A 21,857-nucleotide genomic window follows, 5' to 3' on the forward strand; every position below is an offset into this window, starting at 1 on the left:
TTACAATCTTCGCACTCCATATATAGACTAACATATTTGCGCTGTTGCCCCCAACCACACTTGGAGTGGGTTGTTTCCGTAGGTGGATTTTTGACACGGGTCTTGCCCGTGTTGAGATTGCGCTGGAACCCCCATTCCCTATACTACTGGTTACGACCAGTTTAGTACATATTTGTATCGATTCAGTGAACCTGTGGCTAAAGCAACAGCAGAGACTTGATAAGGAAGCCAACCAATGTTGCCTTGCTATCTTCGAGTTATTCTCGTTCATGGTTAGTGTTGTTTCTTTATTTTATCTTCCAATTGATCCCATAGCTGTAAGTAGGCATCGATAATCTGACATTTGGTTGTGATAAAAATAGAGCGAACCGGGTATCCCCACCCATCTAGACGATCAAAAATTGCCATCCATGCAATACAGAGCTCACACATACACAGTGAAACAGTACTAAATTTGTAGTAAATATTTCAAAACAGGGCAAGTTCTATTGTTCCATCAGTGGCATTTATTACAGAGTGTTCACACAAAGTACTGTTTCACAGATATAGCTAGTGTTTGCACTCTAACATTCATAAGCCATTATCATCAAGCATTTTCCCCCCGCAATACTATTACTAAATACAGGTTCCTATAAGTATAATCTACGCCCACAAGTTTACTAGTGATAATTATTACTCAGCAAGAGGCACAAGGAATATCAATCCCCATTTTCTATTTTTTTCTTTTACCTTTATTTTGAGCAATATAAAATACTATATTTAAGATTTCACGTACTTACAATGACAGTATAAAACTCGGTTCAATTTTAAATATCGACCAAGATGATAACGATGATGATGATGATGATGATGATAACAATGATGATGGTGATGATGATGATGATGGTGATGGTGGTGGTGATGGTGATGGTGATGGTGATGGTGATGGTGGTGGTGATGGTGATGGTGATGGTGATGGTGATGATGATGATGATGATGATTGATGATTGGTGATGATGATGTTGATGATGTTGATGATGTTGATGATGTTGATGATGATGATAATGATGATAATAATAGTTTATTTATCCACATAACGCCTTTCACATACTCGTTTTAAAATACGCACGTGCACTAGTCGGCTTAAGAAATGTATAAAACTAATATCAAATATCAAAGAAGATGAAGCCACTATAAACTATATTGAATGTCTGTTGTCTTTCTTCGTCCTACGGATAGTTTTGGTTCATTGGTTCACTCTTGGGGAGCGAGAGTTTGTTCATAAAGGAGCAGTTCCAAGTCATCAGTGTAATACCACAACTTCTATACCTTCAATCCAAGCTGAATTGAAATCAGATCACTTTCGAAAGCTAGGACGAGTGAAGAACATGAAAAATTGTATCGACCACTGCTGTGATATTAAATCGTGTGACCTAGCTATGATGTCTTATGCAAGTAAACAATGTTACGCAGTTGCGTGTTTCGATGAAAACCTGTGCAAAATGTTGCCATCTTATCCTACGAGAATTAGCTTTGATGTGGCTCATGTTACGAGAAGAAGATCATGGCAAGGCGTCTGATTTTGCGCATTGGAATGGACATTTGCTTGCAAAACAGTTTTTTCCTTTTTGTCATTCAATTCTACCAGAATTAGCTTTAACTTGACTCGTTACAGGACGAAGATCATGGCAAGGCTAACGTGTGCAGCGAATTAGGCCGATGCTGTATAGAGAATAGACATTTGCTTGCAAAATTAGCATTGCTTTTTAATTGTATATTTTTTCCATATAGGTATTTATTTTATACATGTTTAAAACTTGTTATGAAATTGCAAGCAACCGACTGAGAGCAGTCGTAGCGATATTTCTACATAAAAATGAAATAAAAATAATAAAAAAATCATGTAAATGCATTTGTCAGTCCGTGCTGGGCTCACTATGGCAGCAACAGCGAAGGAAAGGTAAAGGAAGTAATCAACTGATTTTTCGAGCTGCAGTTCTTCATTTAAAAACTGCAATCGTTACATCAGTGCCGGCCTTTCTTTCATGCTTTATTGAGATTGGGACTAAGAATTGCAATCCAAATAAACCTGATTTGAGACGAGATGCCCATTACGTACCAGTGCACCACCTCGGAAAGTGTAAAATTACTAGATTGTATATTATGAAATTATGTTATAAAGATTTGTCTTCTTCAACATGCAGTGGCTCAGAGTTTAGTGTTACAATGCTATAAGAAAAAAAGCACACTATTAAAGCATTTGCTAGAATCACCATCAAAACAAGTCCAACACTCCCCCCAAAAGACCACTCACATATGGCATCATTTTTTCTCAATTCTGTCATATCTAGGATAACTGCATTAATTTGATTATTTGTTGCTATGAACACAAATATGTGAAACCACTGGTGACTGTGACCAACCACGTCGAAGTACTCCGTAATATATTTTTCTGGGATTTTCGTCGTCATTGTTGCGGCCATAAGGGTACACCAGAAAAACTGGGAGTAGTGAAACGAAAGGGAATGAGAATAAAACGATATTAAAATGCCATAGACAACAAACGAGCTGGTGAATATATAAGGGACAGCAAATGAGAGAGCCCTCATAGTTGATTGGATCGACTGCCATTTTTTGTCCCTGGATACGCAGCATACATAGCAACAGAAGATTGCCATGGTAACGTTGATAGGTCGGTAAAGCATCCCTAGGAATGATCCTCTGACATGGTCGGGAATGCTGTAGGCGAAATATGCTACGGATGATCCTATGCTGTAGACACTGATCCCCGCGTAGTCACAGAAGAAGCATATATGACGAACACGGACGGTCATACTACTGAACGTGTGGGCTATACAGCTAAGAGAAGGATACATGCACGCACCAATAGTGATGGCACATAACGGCCAATACCGACTGTCAAACAAGAAATCCACTTCCAAAGTACTGAATTTCCAAATAAAGAAAAATAAGGTGAAGCAGTGAGTCCAGACATTAAGCGTCTCGTTGTTCCACTGGAAAAGACTTTGAATACATTCCAGGAAGGACATTCCTGGTCGACGGTACCCTGTTCTGATGTAGTCATCGTGGTAGTCAGACGGAACCTAAGAAAGAGAGAAAAATATGATTGAATAGAATACGATTAATCTGTGGGAACCAATAATTGTTTTTCTAAAATATATTTCGCGTTTTGATTGATTGGGAGCGCATGCTTTATGAGTAAACACACCACTCGCGCGCACTTTCAGTTGCGTCATTCCTATGTAAAATAACCGTTATTGTAATTTGTATTTTATAAAAGAAATAAAAAACTTGCTTGCTGTACTGTGTGGAGTCATAAAGCACTTGGAGATTGGCAGATCACTCGAGAAGTGTCGAGAAGCACTTCATTCGCAAGTGCTATATAACTCCACACAGCACGCACGCGCGTTTTCTATTTCTTCAATTGTATTGGGCGTAATACTGAGCCTCTTTTCTGGATCACGTGATATTACCTCAAAATGTTCAAAACTTTAAAAGTGGATTCTATGCAAGGATTACCTCAGAAATTTTGAAGGTGATCTGTTTTGAAAAGCTTTTCATTCGACTACCATATCGAAACAATCCACTGAAGCTCTGAAAAGCCTTCGAGATAAAAAGACCATATGCATCTTCATGAAAATTCATTTTATTCAGCAACGAATCATCTAACCCAACGCTGAATAAAAGGCCGGCTTAGGTTGTGTGGATCGTTCTGCGCCTGAAAGAGGAATTCCAGAAATATATATGTAAAACTCGCTGGGGTTTTTTTTCCTGCCAATCAAAATTATAGAAAAACGCCAGGGTTGCGGCGCGGCAAGGCACACACACGGTAACGAGCTTTTCACAGTCGTACGAAATTATTGCTCTAATACGATGGCTGCGCACGAGAATTCAAGTACTTACTCCAGCACGCGTTCATAGAGCGTATGCAAGTGCGTAAAACTAATTAATGCTTAGATGTCCCAGAGGTAATTGGGGGTGGGGGTGAAAGGCACTCGTTTTTTTTGTGAATACAACATTCACCTACCCAGACCCATTTCAGCGAAAAATTGATTTTTCGTTAGGAAGCTGAGGAGGGTGAAAGTGACAGCTTGACTGCGATTTTTATAAAGCATGAGCTTTAGGCTATAAAAATTAAACATAACTTAATTAATTCCATTTTTAGAGTGCTTAATGACGTGAGATTTTCTTGTTCACGTCATTTATTTAATTGATTAACGAGATTTTCCTTCTTTCGCTCACGTTAGTAAAAGCAATGAGCATTAAAAACAATCAACATTTAAAGAAGAAAAATCTTGTAAATAGAAAAGAATCAGTAGCGACAAAGCTAGTAAAGCATATCCTTTCTCGACAGCATCATGCTGATTTGAATGATTTGAATGTTTTATTTGATCGCTTTTCCCCTTCATTTGCTATGCCATTTTAAGAGTCTTTGTTTCTGGAAGCTTCTAAAGGCCGGCCTGGCAACAAATCAAGGCTCAGATTTTTTTTACATTCTTTCGTTCGGTATCACTTGTTTTCTATTTATTGAAGAAATAATAATTTACTAATATAAATTAATATTAGTAAAGATCCTATTTTACTCTTGAAGCGAATGAGCACGATTGCTGAAGAGTGAATTGTGTGATAAATTGTCGAAAATGCTGACCTATCACGACATGGATGCAGAAAAATATATGCGTTACCCGTGGCTCTCCGTGTTTTAAAATTTAGAGGACGAAGCGAAAAAATATTTACATCATTATATTTCAGTCTTTTATTCGGTAAAAAAATTAAAGAAAATGGTACTTCTTTGTGAAATAATGATGTATAATGATGAGTAGTGGATTTATATATTTAGGAGTATTTTTTATAATGTTAAGAACGTTAAGTATCTTGTTTTTCCCTCGATATACTCAAGATCTTGTTTTACATTTACAAAATAATTATCGCTCGAAATTTATATATTTTTAAGATTGAGATTTTTGGTTTGTATATGTGGATAAAACTGAGATGTTAGAACCTTACAAATCAGCAAAATTAATAGAAATATAGTTTTAATGTTATTCTAAAGAGTCGTCATCTTAAAACCGGCGAACTGATCTTGACAGTGACCGGCGGAGAGCATCGAAGAGGCATGTTTACGGGTAATATAATGAGCCAATGAACCTGTGCATAAATACTCTACACTTTCCCGCGCAAATAATCCCCCTTTCTTTTAACGTCAAAGGCATTAATTGAATTCAACCTTACCTTAGAAATACAGTATTACTTAAAGCTTTCCTTTGTCGTTTAAGATGATATATACGCCGGCAGAGGAGACAACAGATCTCTTCATACAATTTGGTGTTTAAATTCCATGGTTTTGACAGCGATGCATAATTTATTTAGCGTCTATAAGTACCTGTGACAGCTGACTTCACCCAAGATGAATCTTATTTTGATTATCAGGATCAATCAAAGTCATAGAAAATACTGGTATTATCATAGTAAGTGTCTTCCTTAAAGGACTAATAATACAGCAAAATCCAACTACCCTGAAAATACAGATAGCTGGGCGGAAGGGAGATAATAAAGCTATTGGCAGTGGGACTAAACATCATTATATATCTCCAAACTATCACTTTTCCAAGCATATTGTAATTGGCCAATCTTTCCATTTTGATCTTTTCATTGCCTAGTCTTGCAAAATAATAAGAATCGTTTTTACTTTTTCTTGACAGGATTTGTTGTCTATTTTTTTTATTAGGTGAGGTTGAATTATTGAGAACAGTTTTCGCTTTATTTTGGCAGTTTTTGTGAGCAGTTGGAACCGGAAATACGTCACAACTCAACCATCTATAGCGGGCTCCCTGTGTCGAGCCCTGTGATTGGCCAGACATACCAAAGGCGCCATTTTGATTTTTCATTGTCGTGTTTCCATCAAAACAACAACAACAAAACAAGACTTCAATACTTTTATACGAGATGTAAGTACTCCATTAATAGCCTGCTTTATCTTAAGAGGTATAATATCTTACCCTACATTATATCTTCATACTTCCTGCAATAATTTTAGGTTTCTGTCTTCAGAAAAAAACGTGAAACACGAGCTCAAAGTTTGAAGTTTTACTCACCTTCCTTCGTCGGTGTCGACAAAAACTTCTTAAAAAATACTTCCTAAATGATAAGACTTATTTGATAGAGAGGATTTTGGTTATTTGGGAATTTAGAAACAGTTCAAATTATCCAAAATTCTAGTGCTTCAAAATTAATATTTGTTTTCCAAAGAAAGAAAGACGAAAGGAAGGAAGAAAGATTGATTCTTTATTTGAATTTTTTCCATATTCATGTGTCTTTCCATGTTCAACTGTTAACCAAAGTAATGATACTCTAGGGAATGACATGTAGCCTAAAGAGGCCTGTTTAATCAATTAATGTTTTCTTTTGTTTGTTAGGGAAGGAAAAGTTAGTGATAATGAATAAAGCCTCAAAAGGATTAAATGAGAATGAGACTGAGGCATCGACAGTTCAAGAGAGTGAAAAAACACAGCCTGCTGGAAAATCACTTAAAAGTGTAAGTTTGTTTCCCCAACTTTAAAATATAGCATAAACATGGCTAGTCTTCAATGCAAATTGATATCTTTTTAGACGGTTGATAGAGTACGGCTTAGACTCAAGGTAGCAAGTGTTCTTGGTGGAGCATTACAAAAGGAAGAGGATGACAAGGATATTGCCAGGTACTGACAAAATCACTTTGGAAAGGCATTTCATTGTAAATAAGATTCGATATTGAAAGTATTTTAATATCTTTTCTATTGCTACTACAACGACTAAATCCACCCCAACCTACCCAAGCCCAAGCCAATATATATTTATTTATTATTATTTATTCGCTATACGGGTATGTGCCGCCAAACAGGGTATGGTTTTCAGCGATTCTACTCTGAAAATGGGGTATATAAAATCGCGCTCATTCTGGGACAGGGTATATGAAATCACTCTCTCTCCTCTCTGGAACAGGGTATCTATTTTCGCACTACCGGAAAAGGTTATGGTTTTCAGTGATCTTGCTCTGGAACAGGGTATGAATTTCAGTGATTTTACTCTGGAACAGGGTCAGGGTTCAGAGGGCTCAGCGGCACATCCCTACCCTAAACGGGCAAGAGTACCCCTGGGCCCCACAGCCACCACCACCACTACCACTTACTACTACAGCTGCTACTAATAACATATATATATATATATTATATATAAGATTATGATTTATATGATTTATATAGTGATAGTGATAGTAATAGTGATGATGATGATGATGATGATGATGATGATAATGATGCTTTCTTTCTTTCCATCCAGAGAGAAAGAATTTCATGCAGTGTTTCATGCTAAACAAAATCAGGTACTGTTGGGTAAAAAAGATATTACAGTGAAGACACTTGAACAATTTTAAATATCTAAAAAAGTGACAAAAAACTTGAAGGGTTAATGGTTCAAGTGTCCTCACTGTAAAGATGCATGATCAATCAGACCCCAGGTGTTGGAGAAGCAAGTATGCTACCCCTGATGTACTTATTCTTCTTGCCATGTGTTATAATATCTTGAACATTAAAAGAAATAATAATAGTCATACTGCTACTAATAGACTGCATACCATAATCATATCTACATTAATGAAAAAGTTAACTGACGAAATTGTACATATCAGTGCAAAGTTTTGTAGGTCTTGTGTCTAAGTTGTGCTACTAAGCTGTGCAACTTTTTACAAAGGTTTTCACGGATATGGTATGCACTCTATTATATTACTGCTACTTGCTACTGCTACTGCTACTGCTGCTTCTACATGTATTGCTACTGGCTATTGCTACTGCTACTGCTACTGCCACTGCTACTGCTACTGTTACTGCTACTGCTACTGCTACTGCTACTGGTTAATGCTACTGCTACTGGTCACTGCTACTGCTACTGCTACTGCTACTGTTACTGTTACTGCTACTGCTACTACTGCTACTGCTACTGCTACTGCTACTGCTACTGGTTACTGCTACTGCTACTACTACTGCTACTGTTACTGCTACTGCTACTGCTACTACTACTGCTACTGTTACTGCTACTGCTACTGCTACTGCTACTGCTACTGTTACTGCTACTGCTACTGCTACTACTGCTACTGCTACTGGTTACTGCTACTGCTACTGCTACTACTACTGCTACTGTTACTGCTACTGCTACTACTACTGCTACTGTTACTGCTACTGCTACTGCTACTGCTACTGCTACTAATATTAATAATAATAATAATAATAATTTTTCAAATTATACAGGAAGAAGACCCTCTGCTGCAGAATGAAAATGATGAAGAAAACATGTGGGACATAGTAGACATGGATGAAGAAGCTATTGAAGAATATGCGTCCAATGAACTAGTGGGTCAATTCCTGTCTAACAAAATGTTCAGGACAGGAATTCTGGGGATCATTTTGTTTAACAGTCTGCTGATTGTTGTGGAAACAAATGAAGAATTGGTGAGTATATATTCACCTTGGGGTCACTTGGCTATCATAAATCTCAGTCTGTTAGGGACCATGCATGTTAGGGAAGCACGGGTGGCGTAGCGGTGTGAGCGCTCGCCTCTCATCAATGCGACCCAAGTTTGAGTCCACCGGGTTCGGTGTTGTATATGAGTAGAGTTGTTTGTTGGTTCTCTCCTGTACTTTAAGGGTTTTCTGGGTTCTCCGGTTTTCCTCCCTCCGCAAAAATCAACTCCTAAACTCCTCAACTCCTAAATTCCAATTCGATCATGGAATGAGTGCCACAGGTTTGTTAGCCACTGTGGCTATTAAGTGCTACCCTCGTGAAAAAAGGACATGTTTTTTTTTAAACTATGGAAGGGGGGGGGGGGGCGCCATTGGGATTTGTGGGAGGGAGTTCAAAGATATCTTCCACGAGAGGGTACTCCCCACGTCAAATTCAATTCACACACCACATTTACAATAGAGAAAATGAAAGCAAGAAAGGGCAATTTTTTTCTATGCAACAAGGAATAGGAATAGGTCACCAATCAAACCCCATACCACCTCCCCCTGAAATAAAACAAACAGTACCTTATGACTTGACTTTTTATTTGGCAGGAAAAGGAGTACAATCATTTGTTTTCTGTGCTTGATCAGTGTCTGATGACAATATTCGTGTGTGAGATCCTACTCAAGTGGTACCATGGATTTTTCATGTTCTGGAAAATGGGATGGAATGTGTTGGACTTCTTTATTGTGGCTTCTTTACTGCTGGGACCTTGTGAGTGTCATTATTAAATAAATCTATTTTATAATATATGATTTGGTTCAACAATTTTATAGTAATGAAACTGTTCTATTTATATTTTCATTCATTCATTCATTCATCCATTCATTCATTCATTCATTCATTCATTCATTCATTTTCTATTCATTCAATCTCTCATTCACTTATGAAATAGATTGCATACGATAGACTATTTGTTTCTAATTTTATTACATAAATACAAATCGTTGTGAATAAGCATGAAGCGAGATGATGTTTTACCCCCGACTCTATACCACAATAGTTTTAAAAATTCTTTCATATTAAAATTTTTGATTCCTTAGAGAATACAGGAACAATAGTCATAATTAAAGAACAAAAGCAGTGTGAAAAGGATTATGGTCTAGAGACGGGGGTAAAACATCATCTTGCTTCAGGCTTATTGAATAATGATTTTGTCATCAAGTGATTTATCTTGACTGAACTAGTAAATGTGCACAATTTCATAGTAATAAGAGAATGATATAGAAATTTAATCGACATTTTGCCACAAACATGAAATCCAGAGAAATTCAGTTTATTTAAGCTTAGCTTAGTATAGTTTATTCCCTCCTCCCACACACACACACACACACACACACACACACACACACACACACACACACACACACACACACCTACACCCCCAAAAGTTGTTCATTCTCTCCAATCAAGAATAGATATTACTTACTGTACAATATTGACTGTTGTTATTAGTGCTTAGTAAAGATTCAGGAAGTCGAGGTGTGCTTAGGATCCTCAGGGTTCTTCGAGCGTTCAGGAGTTTGAGAAGGTAGAATAGGTTAACAGTGTATACATACGTTAAGTAATACTTGGCATCAGAACCACTGATTGATAGGCGTCCACCTAAACCCCATTTCTACGCGACGGCAAATAGTGTGATCTATCTTGACGCAGCTACCGCACTAGTTTGATTTATTGTTAGGAATGAATAGTCACATCTTCGTCAGTGTTCCTTCAGGTAATAACTGGTGTTCTATGGATCTGATGATGCACACGCATTCGGTGATGGACTGAAACTGATTACCCTTTTTTGTATTGTTTCAGTATTAGTTCGTTACCTGGGTTACAGATTGTGGTACAGACAATCTTACAGTCCATTCCTGGTAAGTTGCGGTCGTTTTTACGGAATACAATTATTCAATTTTTTAATCAATGTTTCTTAATTAATTCAAAGCGGCTTTCTTAGCATGCGTTGCTTAGCGGTCTGCGGTTGTGCCCGCAAAGCAACGCAGACTAGTTCTTTGTCATACAGAAGGTAATAAGCCTGAAGCGAGATGACGTTTTACCCCCAACTCTATACCATAATAGTTTTTAAAATTCTTTCATATTAAAATTTTCGATTCCTTAGAGAATACAGGAACAATAGTCATAATTAAAGAACAAAAGCAGTGTGAAAAGGATTATGGTCTAGAGACGGGGGTAAAACGTCATCTCGCTTCAGGCTTAGTATATTAGTACCAGAGATAAAACAGGATGCTATACATCGTCCTTGATTGTTTTACAAGGGTAGCATTTAATAGACAATGGTTGTTCTTTGAATTGGTTGTGATCGGAGACAAGGAGGAGGAGAACTGGTGTACAGCAGCTATATTTATCTAGAGGTTACTGAGGCACCATCACGTGACAGCGGCCATGCTGGATGGCAGGACTAATGTTTAACATGACAAAAAATTTGATCATATTCACAAGCGAATTTGCGCCATATAAGTATTAAATTAATATTATTATTATTATCATCATCATCATCATCATCATTATTATAAATATTATCATTATTATTATTATCATCATCATCATTATAAATATTATCATTATTATTATTATCATCATCATTATTATTATTATCATTATTACAAAGAATTCATTTCTCGAGAGTAAAGGAATTTTATTGTTTTCCATCCAACATGGCCGCCGGTTCGTGATGTTGCAATATTTCCGCCTTGTTTTACCCTTCATCTAAACAATACTGGGAAGTCAGATGTTCACCGTGGTTGGTTTAATCCTTTTATTGTACCTACAGACATGGCCAATATCGTTCTTCTTCTTGTCATCATCATGTTGGTGTTTTCAGTGATCGGCATTACTCTATTCAGAGACACTGTGCCTAAATACTTTGGTAGCCTATCAACTGGTATCCTTTTACCAACCTGATAACGATTTCAGAAATCGCTTGAAGAAATCCCCCGCAATACGTTTGAAAGCGCGCGCGCTACGTTTGTGGTGCAAACTATTTTGATGCAAAAATGATGATCTAAAGACGCGATGTTATTTTTATAGTGGCTATCGTTTTTAGATGGTTATCGACGAACATGACTAAAGAAACGACCTCTTGGCCGAAAATAACCATTGGAAACCCTAAATTAAGCAGGCACATTCGGGACTTTTTATGGTGCCCGCTTAATAGAGGTGTCCGTCATATAAAGGTTCGTTATACTGAGTAAATATGGGAAGAAAATTTCGTACATCATCCGAGGTACTGCCCGTTTAATGAAATGTGCCCGCTTATTTTCCTTGATTATTACTTGCCATGTTTACTTTATTTGTTTGCCTAACTCAAGATGGATGGATGGAGATATTTGGAGCATTCCAGGTAATATGCTTATTAGCTTACAGAAACAGGACCTATGACAATTGCAACAGGCCTCTTATCTTGGGCGTAATGTCTTCCCATTTCATGCCACGTGTTATTCCTTAGAGTAACATTTCTTCGTTGAATGGTTGCACACGAGAAGACACAAGAAAAAAAATACAATTCAAACAAAGAATCTAATTGTCAAGAAAATGACACGTAATCTGAAATGGGTAAACATTTCTCCCAAAGTAAAGAGGTTTATTGAATATTCCTTTCTAGCTGCACATTGTAATGGTTTACCACTGGGTTTAGAAGACAAACGAATAGCTGATTGACAGTTATCAGCCTCATCAGTAGTTAACGGTTATCACCACCCAAAATACGTCAGTCTCAATTAGTCTTATTCTCAAGAGAATGGAACATGATCTGAAATGGGAAAACATTACGCCCAAAAGAAAATAATTTGTTTGAATCAGTGAGGAAAATCCACTCTTTTGAGAAAACTTTGCCTTTTTTTGTTTGTGACAAACATAGATGATTATAGCCTGTAAGGGGAAAAATGAAATTTTGGATTCCCTCAAAATTGTTTCTTTTCTTTCTTTCTTTTTTTATTTCTTTATTCATCCATCCATCCATCCATCCATCCATCCATCCATCCATCCATCCATTCATTCATTCATTCATTCATTTATTTATTTATTTATTTATTTTTTGTCAACAGAGTCAAGGCGACACTACCTACATTGGTGGAGGGATTTTCCTTCTCGTCTTTATTGCCATCGGGGCTTTCGTCTTTGCTAATTTGGTGGTAGCTGTGGTGGTCACGAACCTGGTGAGGAACTCTGTTGGACCTCTACAGATTTTGCATAATTTCATATCTTATGCGTAAACCCTAGGGTGTTTAGATATTCCTTAGTGATGTGATACACACGTTGTTATGTTCAGGAATTTGCCATGGTCGCTGTTAAAAACGAAGGAAAAGAAAGAGAAGCCGATGACCTCAAAAGTAAACTAGAAGCCGAAAGTAAGTTATCAAAGTGCTTCCCAATAACACTCGCGAAATCGTACAACTTGCCGTCATTTGAGACAAACAAAGCTTTAGTGCACGTCGATCCACGTGTCTGAAACGCCTTGATTGACGTCCACCAAAACCTACTTGGTTGCGACGACAAATTGTAGCATTTAGTGTGCGTTATTGGGAAGTGCTGTAAATATCAATAGACGTTGTTATGACAAGTGCGCATTTGATGATAGTCATGATCGTCACGATCGTCATGATCGTGTTGATAATGATAGTGATAATAGTGATGATAATGATAGTGATAATAGTGATGATATTGATAGTGATTGTGATGATAGTGATAATAATGATGATAGTGATAGTGATGATAGTGATGATGATAGTGATGATCGTGATGTTAATGATGATAATGATAATAATGATAATGATAATAATGATGATGATAATGATGATAGTGATGATTGTGATGTTAATGATGGTATTGATGATATTGATAATGTAAAGGGCGCTGCTCATGAGGGAGTTCCGAACTGGAATGATACAAATTAGAGATTATTTCGTGCCGTCAATAGTTCATCTTCGGTTCGTGGTTCTAACACTGTCTATTTTACCTTGCAGATGACTTGGTAAACATTGTCAGCCCTGACGATATTCCTGCCTGTATTTTCAATAAGCAGATGCCTTACCAAGTTCCTGTAAGCATTATTGATTTCACCAGACTATGATGATGACGATGACGGATGATGATAACTATGACTGTAATGACGATGACGATAACTGATGATGATGATGATAACGATGACTAATGATGACGATGACTGATGATGACGATTATGATGACGATGACTGACGATGATTGATGATGATAACGATGACTGATGATGACGATGACTGATGATGACGATGACTGATGATGACGAAGACGGATGATGACGATGACTGATGATGACGATGATGATGACGATGACTGATGATGACGATGACTGATGATGACGAAGACTGATGATGACGATGACTGATGATGATGATGACGATGACTGATGATGATGATGATAACGATGACTGATGGTGATGATGATGATAACAATTTTGTAACTAAAACCTTTTTTTTTTCTTGTTTCGCGTCACAGGAGTTCAAAAATCTACCAATTGATCAGCTTGAAAATTACATCACCGTAATCTTTGCCCTGGAAAATAATCTCGCAGAATATAAGAAAATAAAGGCTGGGATTGTTGAGGTAACTATAACGTTCTTAATCATTGTTTGTCGAGAAAATTTTTTTTTTTTTTTTTTTTGATGCAGGTTAAAAGACATTCTTCTTCTTTTACATCCATTGAAGCAGGAAAGAGCTCAGTACATAATTCAAATTTAATTTCAAACAACGTCGGTCTGAATACTGCTATGGGCGATATTTATTATTATTTACAAATATTTATATAATTTAATAAAAATGCTAATACTATTATACATATGAAATACCTTTCATATTATTATCGACTAAAGATAATATTTTTTCTTCATTATGTTGGTTTTATTAAGCCCTGTTTACACTGGCGATTTTTGCGACGATTTTTGCTGCGATTTTTGTTGCAGTTTTCGGAAATATGAAATTTTCGTCTAGGAAAATCTTGGTATCCTGAAAAAAACTTTACAAGTAAATTCTTTACCATTATTTATTATGGACAAAATCGCAAAAAAATCGCAGCAAAAATCGCTGCAAAAATCGCTAGTGTAAACGGGACAAATATTCATGCAAATGACTGATATTCACTCTCGCGACATTTAAGTGCAATATTGGAATATGAATTGATTTCACTCATGCTAATTTCCATCGAACTAAGTCCCAGAATGCAACGCACAGTCCATTGCTAACCAGTTTCCTGCTCAACTCCGATACAGCCAATAATCTTATAACTTTATTTGATAATAAACAAATTATCGTTACTCTAGTGTGTAACTTATACAGAGCATACATGAATCCAAGCTATATTTCAATATTGCACAATATTGCGTCAGTACTGATGCAATATTTTTCTGTATGGGTTGCAGATATTTTCAGAGGTGTCTGAACTTCAAGAGAAAGCAAAGAAAGAAGGAATACTAAAAGAAGGAGGAGACAGTCACAACTTACCAAGTCAAGGACAGTTGGTGAGTAATTACGCAAAAATACACTGACGATAACAAACCGTTCTATGTAGATTTTGGTGGACGTCAATCAAGGCGTTTCCATGACATTGCATAGGCATGTGCTCTAAAAAAAACTTGTGTTTTCCGATGAGGTCATGGAAAACTTCGACTGACGTTTACCAAAACCCTATTTTCTCGCGACGGTAAACATTGTAATGGTGTCAAGCTGGTATTTTTTAGAGTAATTTCATTTATAAAAAAATTGAAAGGCGATCTAATGCTAAAACAAATAAAAAAGATAGAATTATTATTGTCTATAGCAAGCGTCGGTCTATTACACTTTTTACAATAGTGCAGTTTTCGTATGATTGTGAAAAATTCACTGCACGAACACGGTCGTGACAGCAAGGGATACGCCAGACCAATCACATTGCACGAGAACTTACTCTCCATCCAATCAAATACCCGGAATACATGCATAAACACGGCACGGACACGGTCACGCCAAGATCACGACACTATCAGACCAATCACATTGCGCGTGAAAAAAATCAGCCAATTAAAATTCTAGAAAGCATCACGGTCAAGGCACGTCACGCTTACGGCACTGAGCTTTTCACAGTCATACGAAAACTGCTCTAACATACACTGAAATTTCTCGCGCGCTGTTTGATTATTTTTTATCATGAATAGAAGGACAGACAGATAAGCTGACGTCAACGCGCACGCTCTGAAGCTTTCCTTTGATTGCTTTGATCACTAAAACGATAAGTTTTTATCGGAATTGACGAATTGACATCAGTTTTTTTATATTTCTGTCCTTATTGACGATAAATTTCTTCATCACGTTGTCAAAGGATCCACTCTACTTTGACAATGTGATGAAGCAAATTATCGTCAATTATAAGAGGACAGATACATAAAAAAACTGATGGTTTGTTAAATGGAATATGTACTTTACGAAATAGATAATAAATTCATTACTTCCGTAGCCGATGAGTGGTGATGTGATCTCCAACCTGATGGAAATGGAGAGTGGACGTGTTTTTGACTCACATAAAGATACCTTATCTACCATGTTGAAGGAAGGTGCAAAACGCGTGAAACATGGATCAAGAAGATCTTCCCAACGATCTGCTGGATTACCAACAACACCTTTCAGTGGCATGTAATGTAGAACCCGTGTTGAAACAACCACTTTATTTATTTGATAGTGTAAATGTCTTTTGATATTTTGCACTTTGATGTTAAGAAATGTCAGTTGTTTAAGTCATTTTGAATATTTATCAACCAATAACGTGTTTGATGTTGTCACAAGGCTTAACAGAGTCTAGTTTACCGTTAAATGTTTTGGCAATTATAAAAAGTCGTATTTCCATCCCACAGTAATTGACTTGCTAGATCAGTTTTCGTATAACTGAGTACCGCTCACGGCATGAACACGGTCGTGACACGGCAAAGGGATACCCCAGACCAATCCCATTGCACAAGAACGTACTATCCATCCAATCAAATACCCGGAGCACTGTATAAACACGGACACGGTCACGCCAAACTCACGACACTGTCACTATCACATTGCGCGAGAAAAAATAGCATTTAAATTCTGGGAAACATCACTGTCACAGTACGCTTACAGCACTGAGCTTTTCACAGTCATGTGAAAATAGAACTATGTGATTGCGAATAAAAAGAACATAGTCTTCTTGTTGAGTTCAGTACAATTTGAACAGTACAATTTGAATCCACATTTTTTTTCCAAGCTCATTGCACATTGATAAGTTGTTACTTTACGTTTCAACATGCTTTCGAAATCTCTCCATTTAAGAGATACCAATGATCATTTTCAAACTTTGTCGAAGATCTCTTGGCATAGAAAATGAACATACACCTAGAAATAGATCAGAATAGATCAAAATATCGAATAACACGGGTAACAAACGAATGAATCAAAATATCGAATAAAACGGGTCAAAATCGAATAGATCAAAATATCGAATAACACGGGTAACAAACGAATGAATCAAAATATCGAATAAAACGGGTCAAAATCGAATGGATTGAAATATCGAATAAAACGGGTCAAAATCGAATGAATCAAAATATCGAATAAAACGGGTCAAAATCGAATGGAACAAAATATCGAATAAAACGGGTCAAAATCGAATGAATCAAAATATCGAATAAAACGGGTCAAAATCGAATAGATGAAAATATCGAATAAAACGGGTCAAAATCGAATAGATCAAAATATCTAATAAAACGGGTCAAAATCGAATGAATCAAAATATCGAATAAAACGGGTCAAAATCGAATGGATTTAAATATCGAATAAAACAGGTCAAAATCGAATAGATAAAAATATCCAATAAAACAGGTCAAAATCGAATGAATCAAAATATAGAATAAAACGGGTCAAAATCTCGAATAAAACGGGTCAAAATCGAATAGATAAAAATATCGAATAAAACAGGTCAAAATCGAATGAATCAAAATATCGAATAAAACGGGTCAAAATCGAATAGATAAAAATATCGAATAAAACAGGTCAAAATCGAATGAATCAAAATATCGAATAAAACGGGTGAAAATCGAATGAATCAAAATATCGAATAAAACGGGTCAAAATCGAATGGCTCAATATATCGAATAAAACGGGTCAAAATCGAATGAATCAAAATATCGAATAAAACGGGTCAAAATCGAATGAATCAAAATATCGAATAAAACGGGTCAAAATCGAATGAATCAAAATATCGAATAAAACGGGTCAAAATCGAATGAATCAAAATATTGAATAAAACGGGTCAAAATCGAATGAATCAAAATATTGAATAAAACGGGTCAAAATCGAATGAATCAAAATGTCGAATAAAATGGGTCAAAATCGAATGGATCAAAATATCGAATAAAACGGGTGAAAATCGAATGGATTGAAATATCGAATAAAACGGGTCAAAATCGAATGAATCAAAATATCGAATAAAACGGGTCAAAATCGAATGAATCAAAATATCGAATAAAACGGGTCAAAATCGAATAGATTGAAATATCGAATAAAACGGGTCAAAATCGAATGAATCAAAATATCGAATAAAACGGGTCAAAATCGAATGGATGAAAATATCAAACAAAATGGGTCAAAATCGAATGAATCAAAATATCGAATAAAACGGGTCAAAATCGTATGGATTGAAATATCGAATAAAACGGGTCAAAATCGAATTGATGAAAATATCGAATAAAACGGGTCAAAATCGAATGGATCAAGATATCAAATAAAACGGGTCAAAATCGTATGGATTGAAATATCGAATAAAACGGGTCAAAATCGAATGGATCAAGATATCGAATAAAACGGGTCAAAATCGTATGGATGAAAATATCGAATAAAACGGGTCAAAATCGAATGGATTAAAATATCTACATTTTATTGTCAGCAGGAACTATACATTAAGTTATCACTTAATAACTCAAAATCGAGTGGATGAAAATATCGAATAAAACGGGTCAAAATCTAGGGTTCGTGCTACTCATTAAACTCCTTTAATTTAATTCAAGTTTTCAAGGGAACTTGAAAAGCTCTTGAATTTTATGATGTTAGCGAAACTCCTTGAAAACTGGGATTTTGCTTTGATCATTACTTGCATGGTTCTGAAATAGATCTAGTCAGAAAGATCGGAAAATCTGAAAGTCGGCTATGTGCAACCACCGCGTAAAACCTTGGCATAGTCAGCTGAACATACTCCTTGAAAATTCATTTTAGGGTCCTTGTGTACTCCTTGAATAGTCTTGAATTTTAAGTCGTTACCTCGGCACGAACCCTGTTAGTTGTAAACACATGTGCTTTATAAGCGCCTTTTTTTATTTGGTGGCCTTGAAATCCATAATTTTCAGAGGAAAAGTGACACACCAGTTTTTGTCGATTCTGATTGGCTAACACTCTTTTATCAGATCAGCTGGTGTGATAACCCCCCCAAAAAATTGATGTCATTTGAATCCTACTACCAGAATCCCTTGCACACTTTCTTTTGTTCAGTTAATTAGCACCAATTGTCTTACTATTCTCATGAGGGAATACAAATTCGAATAAGAAAGAAAATTCGCAAAGAATCTTGGTAGTGGGAGTCAAATGACGCCATCATACAAACATCCTTTTGTTACTTCTTATAGAGCATGTGCCGGTACGTCATAACTACCAGTTTCTCTTGTTAGATAACCAAGATGGCGGCTGTTTAATTGTTGTTTATATCTCAAGGGAGTTTAAATCACTTGGCTGCACACACTTATAGCGAGAAAACTCAAACTGTCAACACTTCCAGTTTTTGTCACTTTTTTTAAATCCTTAAAATGTATATTTAATGATTATTTTATAGATAATCCTTTAGTCAATCGATTGGACATTAGATTTGTTTTGATGACTCGGTGTATTCGAACTCTTTGCTGCACTCCTAGAGGGTTCGAAACAATAGTAAATAATAATAATAGATAAATAAATAGATAATCGATTCAATGCTCGAATTCTGATTGGATTATTTCATATAGGGAATACTTTAAGCCAATCAGTATTCGAGTTTTGAATCGGTCATTATTTTGAATCCTGAGTCTATTATTCTTCTATTTATTTATTTTTATTTATCTAACTTTGCCTCGATTTCAAAATTCGAAGGAAATAAATTATATAAGTATAAATACCTGTTCTGAGACTCAGAATGAATGATAAACAGGGCCGTAATCAGGGGGGAGCACGGGTGCACGTGCACCCCCATAAAAGCTTAAGGTCCGCTCATCTATCTCCTTTTGCTTTAAAATTGTTTGTAAATGTTTTTTGATTAAATGAAGACCACTTTCCATCTGCATATTGTAGCATTTTTGAGAATCACTCATCCATTATTTATCCCTTTTTTCTTTTCTTTTCTTTTTTTTGTTTGTTTGTTTGTTTGTTTGGTTAAGCAAATCATTGGCTTTGCACCTTCCCTGCAAGATCCCTGGTTACGCCATTGATAAATTCCAATACTCGACTAACAGAACCATTAGTGTACCCAGGGGGTAAGATTTAGCCGTTTTGTCTTCAATATTTATTTGAATAACAATACAGAACAGGTGTTCGATCTTGGTTTGCTTTAAAAATATTATTGACCTCTAAACGCACTCAGTTTATACTATGAATACCAGACGAGAAAGTATCTTTACTTTCTTTGCTATTCCTCTTTTTAATCTGTTGTTACCATTTTGCGTGTGCCTTTATCGTGAAGAACATGAGAGAGGAGCTTTGTTCGTCAGCTTTGGAAGTGGGTATTTTATTTATTTTAGAAACTTCTCCGTTATTTTTCACCATAATTTCTTCTCTCGAAGCCTGTACTTTTCTATTACAGAAATTCGCATTCAAATTTATCGATACCCTAAAACAACCTCTGGGCTGATGTAAGTCAGGGTAAGGCTACAACTCACCACAGATTGAACCCTGAAACAACCCCTGGGCTGATCTAAGTCAGGGCATGAGTAACTCACAGATCAAACCCTGAAACAATCTTTGGGCTGATCAAAGTCAGGGCATGGCTAACTCACAGATTGAACCCTGAAACAACCTTTGGGCTGGTCAAAGTCATTGGCATGAGTGTCCAACTTGCATTTATTTTAAAACACACGTCTTTTACCTATACTTACTGAAGAAAAAAGTATTGGAAGAATAAAATCAACAATCGATCGATGCACTTTTAAAGTGCCTATCACCAATTATCACCTATCACAGCATTAGCATATAGCATGGAAAAACCTTCATAACTTCAAGATGCCGCACTCAAACTATGTAATTTTTTCGGGTTATTCAACATCTTACCCCATGTAAAATCAATACTGAGAATATTGTCAGAAGGGTGATAGGCACTTTAATGTTTGGATTTTGGTGTATTTGTTTCTAACCTTGATAAGCTTTCACGAATTTTTTCTTATGAGTTACATTTTGAACACCTGTCGTTGTCTTTGAGTATCCCCTTTCCACAATCAGCAATATTCTAATTAAGGGTTTTTTTGGCGATTCTTAGGCCCCGTCCACACTATGCCGGATAAATTTGAATCCGAATTTTTATTAATTCGGTTCCATTTCGAAAATTCGTTTTCGGTGAAGAATTGTGCCGGATTCGCCTGGACTAGTGTAGACGGTAGGCCTAACCCAATAAATAAAAATTCGGATTCAAATTTATCCGGCATAATGTGGTCGGGGCCTTAGTAGACTCTGCAGGGAACTTGATTATTGAAACAACAATGTCATTCAAATAATTGGAACGACTTAATCGGTAAAACTTATCTACTGCTGAGCTGTTGTTAAAAAGCGAAATCCAAAAATTGACATTATAAAGACATAAACAAAACGAACCAATAGAGCAGCGCACTGATTCTAAAAATAGCTTAAAGATTCGGACAAACATTGCATTCTGTTTAACCGCTACGAGGATTATACGAACCGATTTTATTATTTTTACTTAAAGTTACAATAATAACCCGTGTAAACTAAGATCAACTGCGATCGGCTGTGAAAATTATCTGCTGAAAGTAAACTTGTAAGTTTGTTTGTCCGAATTTCGCCATTGTCTTCGTTTTTATGACGTTATTATGCACACGAAATAATAAATGCAGAACAAACTGCGTGGCAAAATATAAGCAATCAGGCACACATATTAAATGAAATGCAAACAAATGCAGCATAGCATATTGCAATGTTGGTTGAGTATTTCAACTTGTTTTAGATTCATCTTTAACTGGATTCACCATCACGTCCATCCTAGTCAAGGGCTCCATTGACTGTATTCAAAAATGCTTGGAACATCCACACTGTG

The 21,857-nt window shown here is 36.3% G+C and overlaps 2 protein-coding genes across 2 annotated transcripts; one reads left to right on the top strand and one right to left on the bottom strand.

Annotated features, from left to right (window-relative positions):
• Nucleotides 1-1,114: 1,114 nt before the first annotated feature.
• On the bottom strand, nt 1,115-5,324 carry LOC116305497 (membrane progestin receptor gamma-like). Its single transcript, XM_031715425.2, has 3 exons — nt 5,233-5,324; nt 3,520-3,718; nt 1,115-3,083 (listed from the first exon to the last, which is right to left on the bottom strand). The coding sequence occupies exons 2-3, from the start codon at nt 3,643-3,645 to the stop codon at nt 2,154-2,156; spliced, it is 1,056 nt and encodes a 351-aa protein (XP_031571285.2). The 5' UTR covers nt 3,646-3,718; nt 5,233-5,324; the 3' UTR covers nt 1,115-2,153.
• A 468-nt stretch (nt 5,325-5,792) lies between these two features.
• On the top strand, nt 5,793-21,838 carry LOC116305502 (cation channel sperm-associated protein 4). Its single transcript, XM_089039982.1, has 17 exons — nt 5,793-5,948; nt 6,417-6,535; nt 6,610-6,698; nt 7,318-7,360; nt 8,283-8,483; nt 9,090-9,252; nt 9,994-10,069; nt 10,345-10,403; nt 11,321-11,429; nt 11,824-11,890; nt 12,594-12,704; nt 12,818-12,896; nt 13,512-13,588; nt 14,024-14,131; nt 14,944-15,042; nt 16,014-16,189; nt 21,768-21,838. Exons 2-17 carry the CDS (start codon nt 6,437-6,439, stop codon nt 21,820-21,822), a joined length of 1,611 nt encoding a protein of 536 aa, XP_088896108.1. The 5' UTR covers nt 5,793-5,948; nt 6,417-6,436; the 3' UTR covers nt 21,823-21,838.
• Nucleotides 21,839-21,857: the final 19 nt, after the last annotated feature.

Source organism: Actinia tenebrosa, unplaced genomic scaffold (genome assembly GCF_029948245.1).
Source record: "Actinia tenebrosa isolate PJP-AT-01 unplaced genomic scaffold, QUT_ActTen_1.0 PGA_scaffold7__59_contigs__length_16204524, whole genome shotgun sequence".
Taxonomy (NCBI): Eukaryota; Metazoa; Cnidaria; class Anthozoa; order Actiniaria; family Actiniidae; genus Actinia; species Actinia tenebrosa.

Excerpts from the sequence above, each read along its gene's own strand:
- LOC116305502 (XM_089039982.1), top strand. The coding sequence starts at position 6,437 with ATGAATAAAGCCTCAAAAGGATTAAATGAGAATGAGACTGAGGCATCG. Across the intron at positions 8,484-9,089 it reads TGGAAACAAATGAAGAATTG|GAAAAGGAGTACAATCATTT; the intron begins GTGAGTATATAT and ends TTTATTTGGCAG. Across the intron at positions 11,430-11,823 it reads TACTTTGGTAGCCTATCAAC|TGCCATGTTTACTTTATTTG; the intron begins TGGTATCCTTTT and ends TTGATTATTACT.
- LOC116305497 (XM_031715425.2), bottom strand. The coding sequence starts at position 3,645 with ATGAATTTTCATGAAGATGCATATGGTCTTTTTATCTCGAAGGCTTTT. Across the intron at positions 3,084-3,519 it reads TCACCTTCAAAATTTCTGAG|GTTCCGTCTGACTACCACGA; the intron begins GTAATCCTTGCA and ends TCTCTTTCTTAG.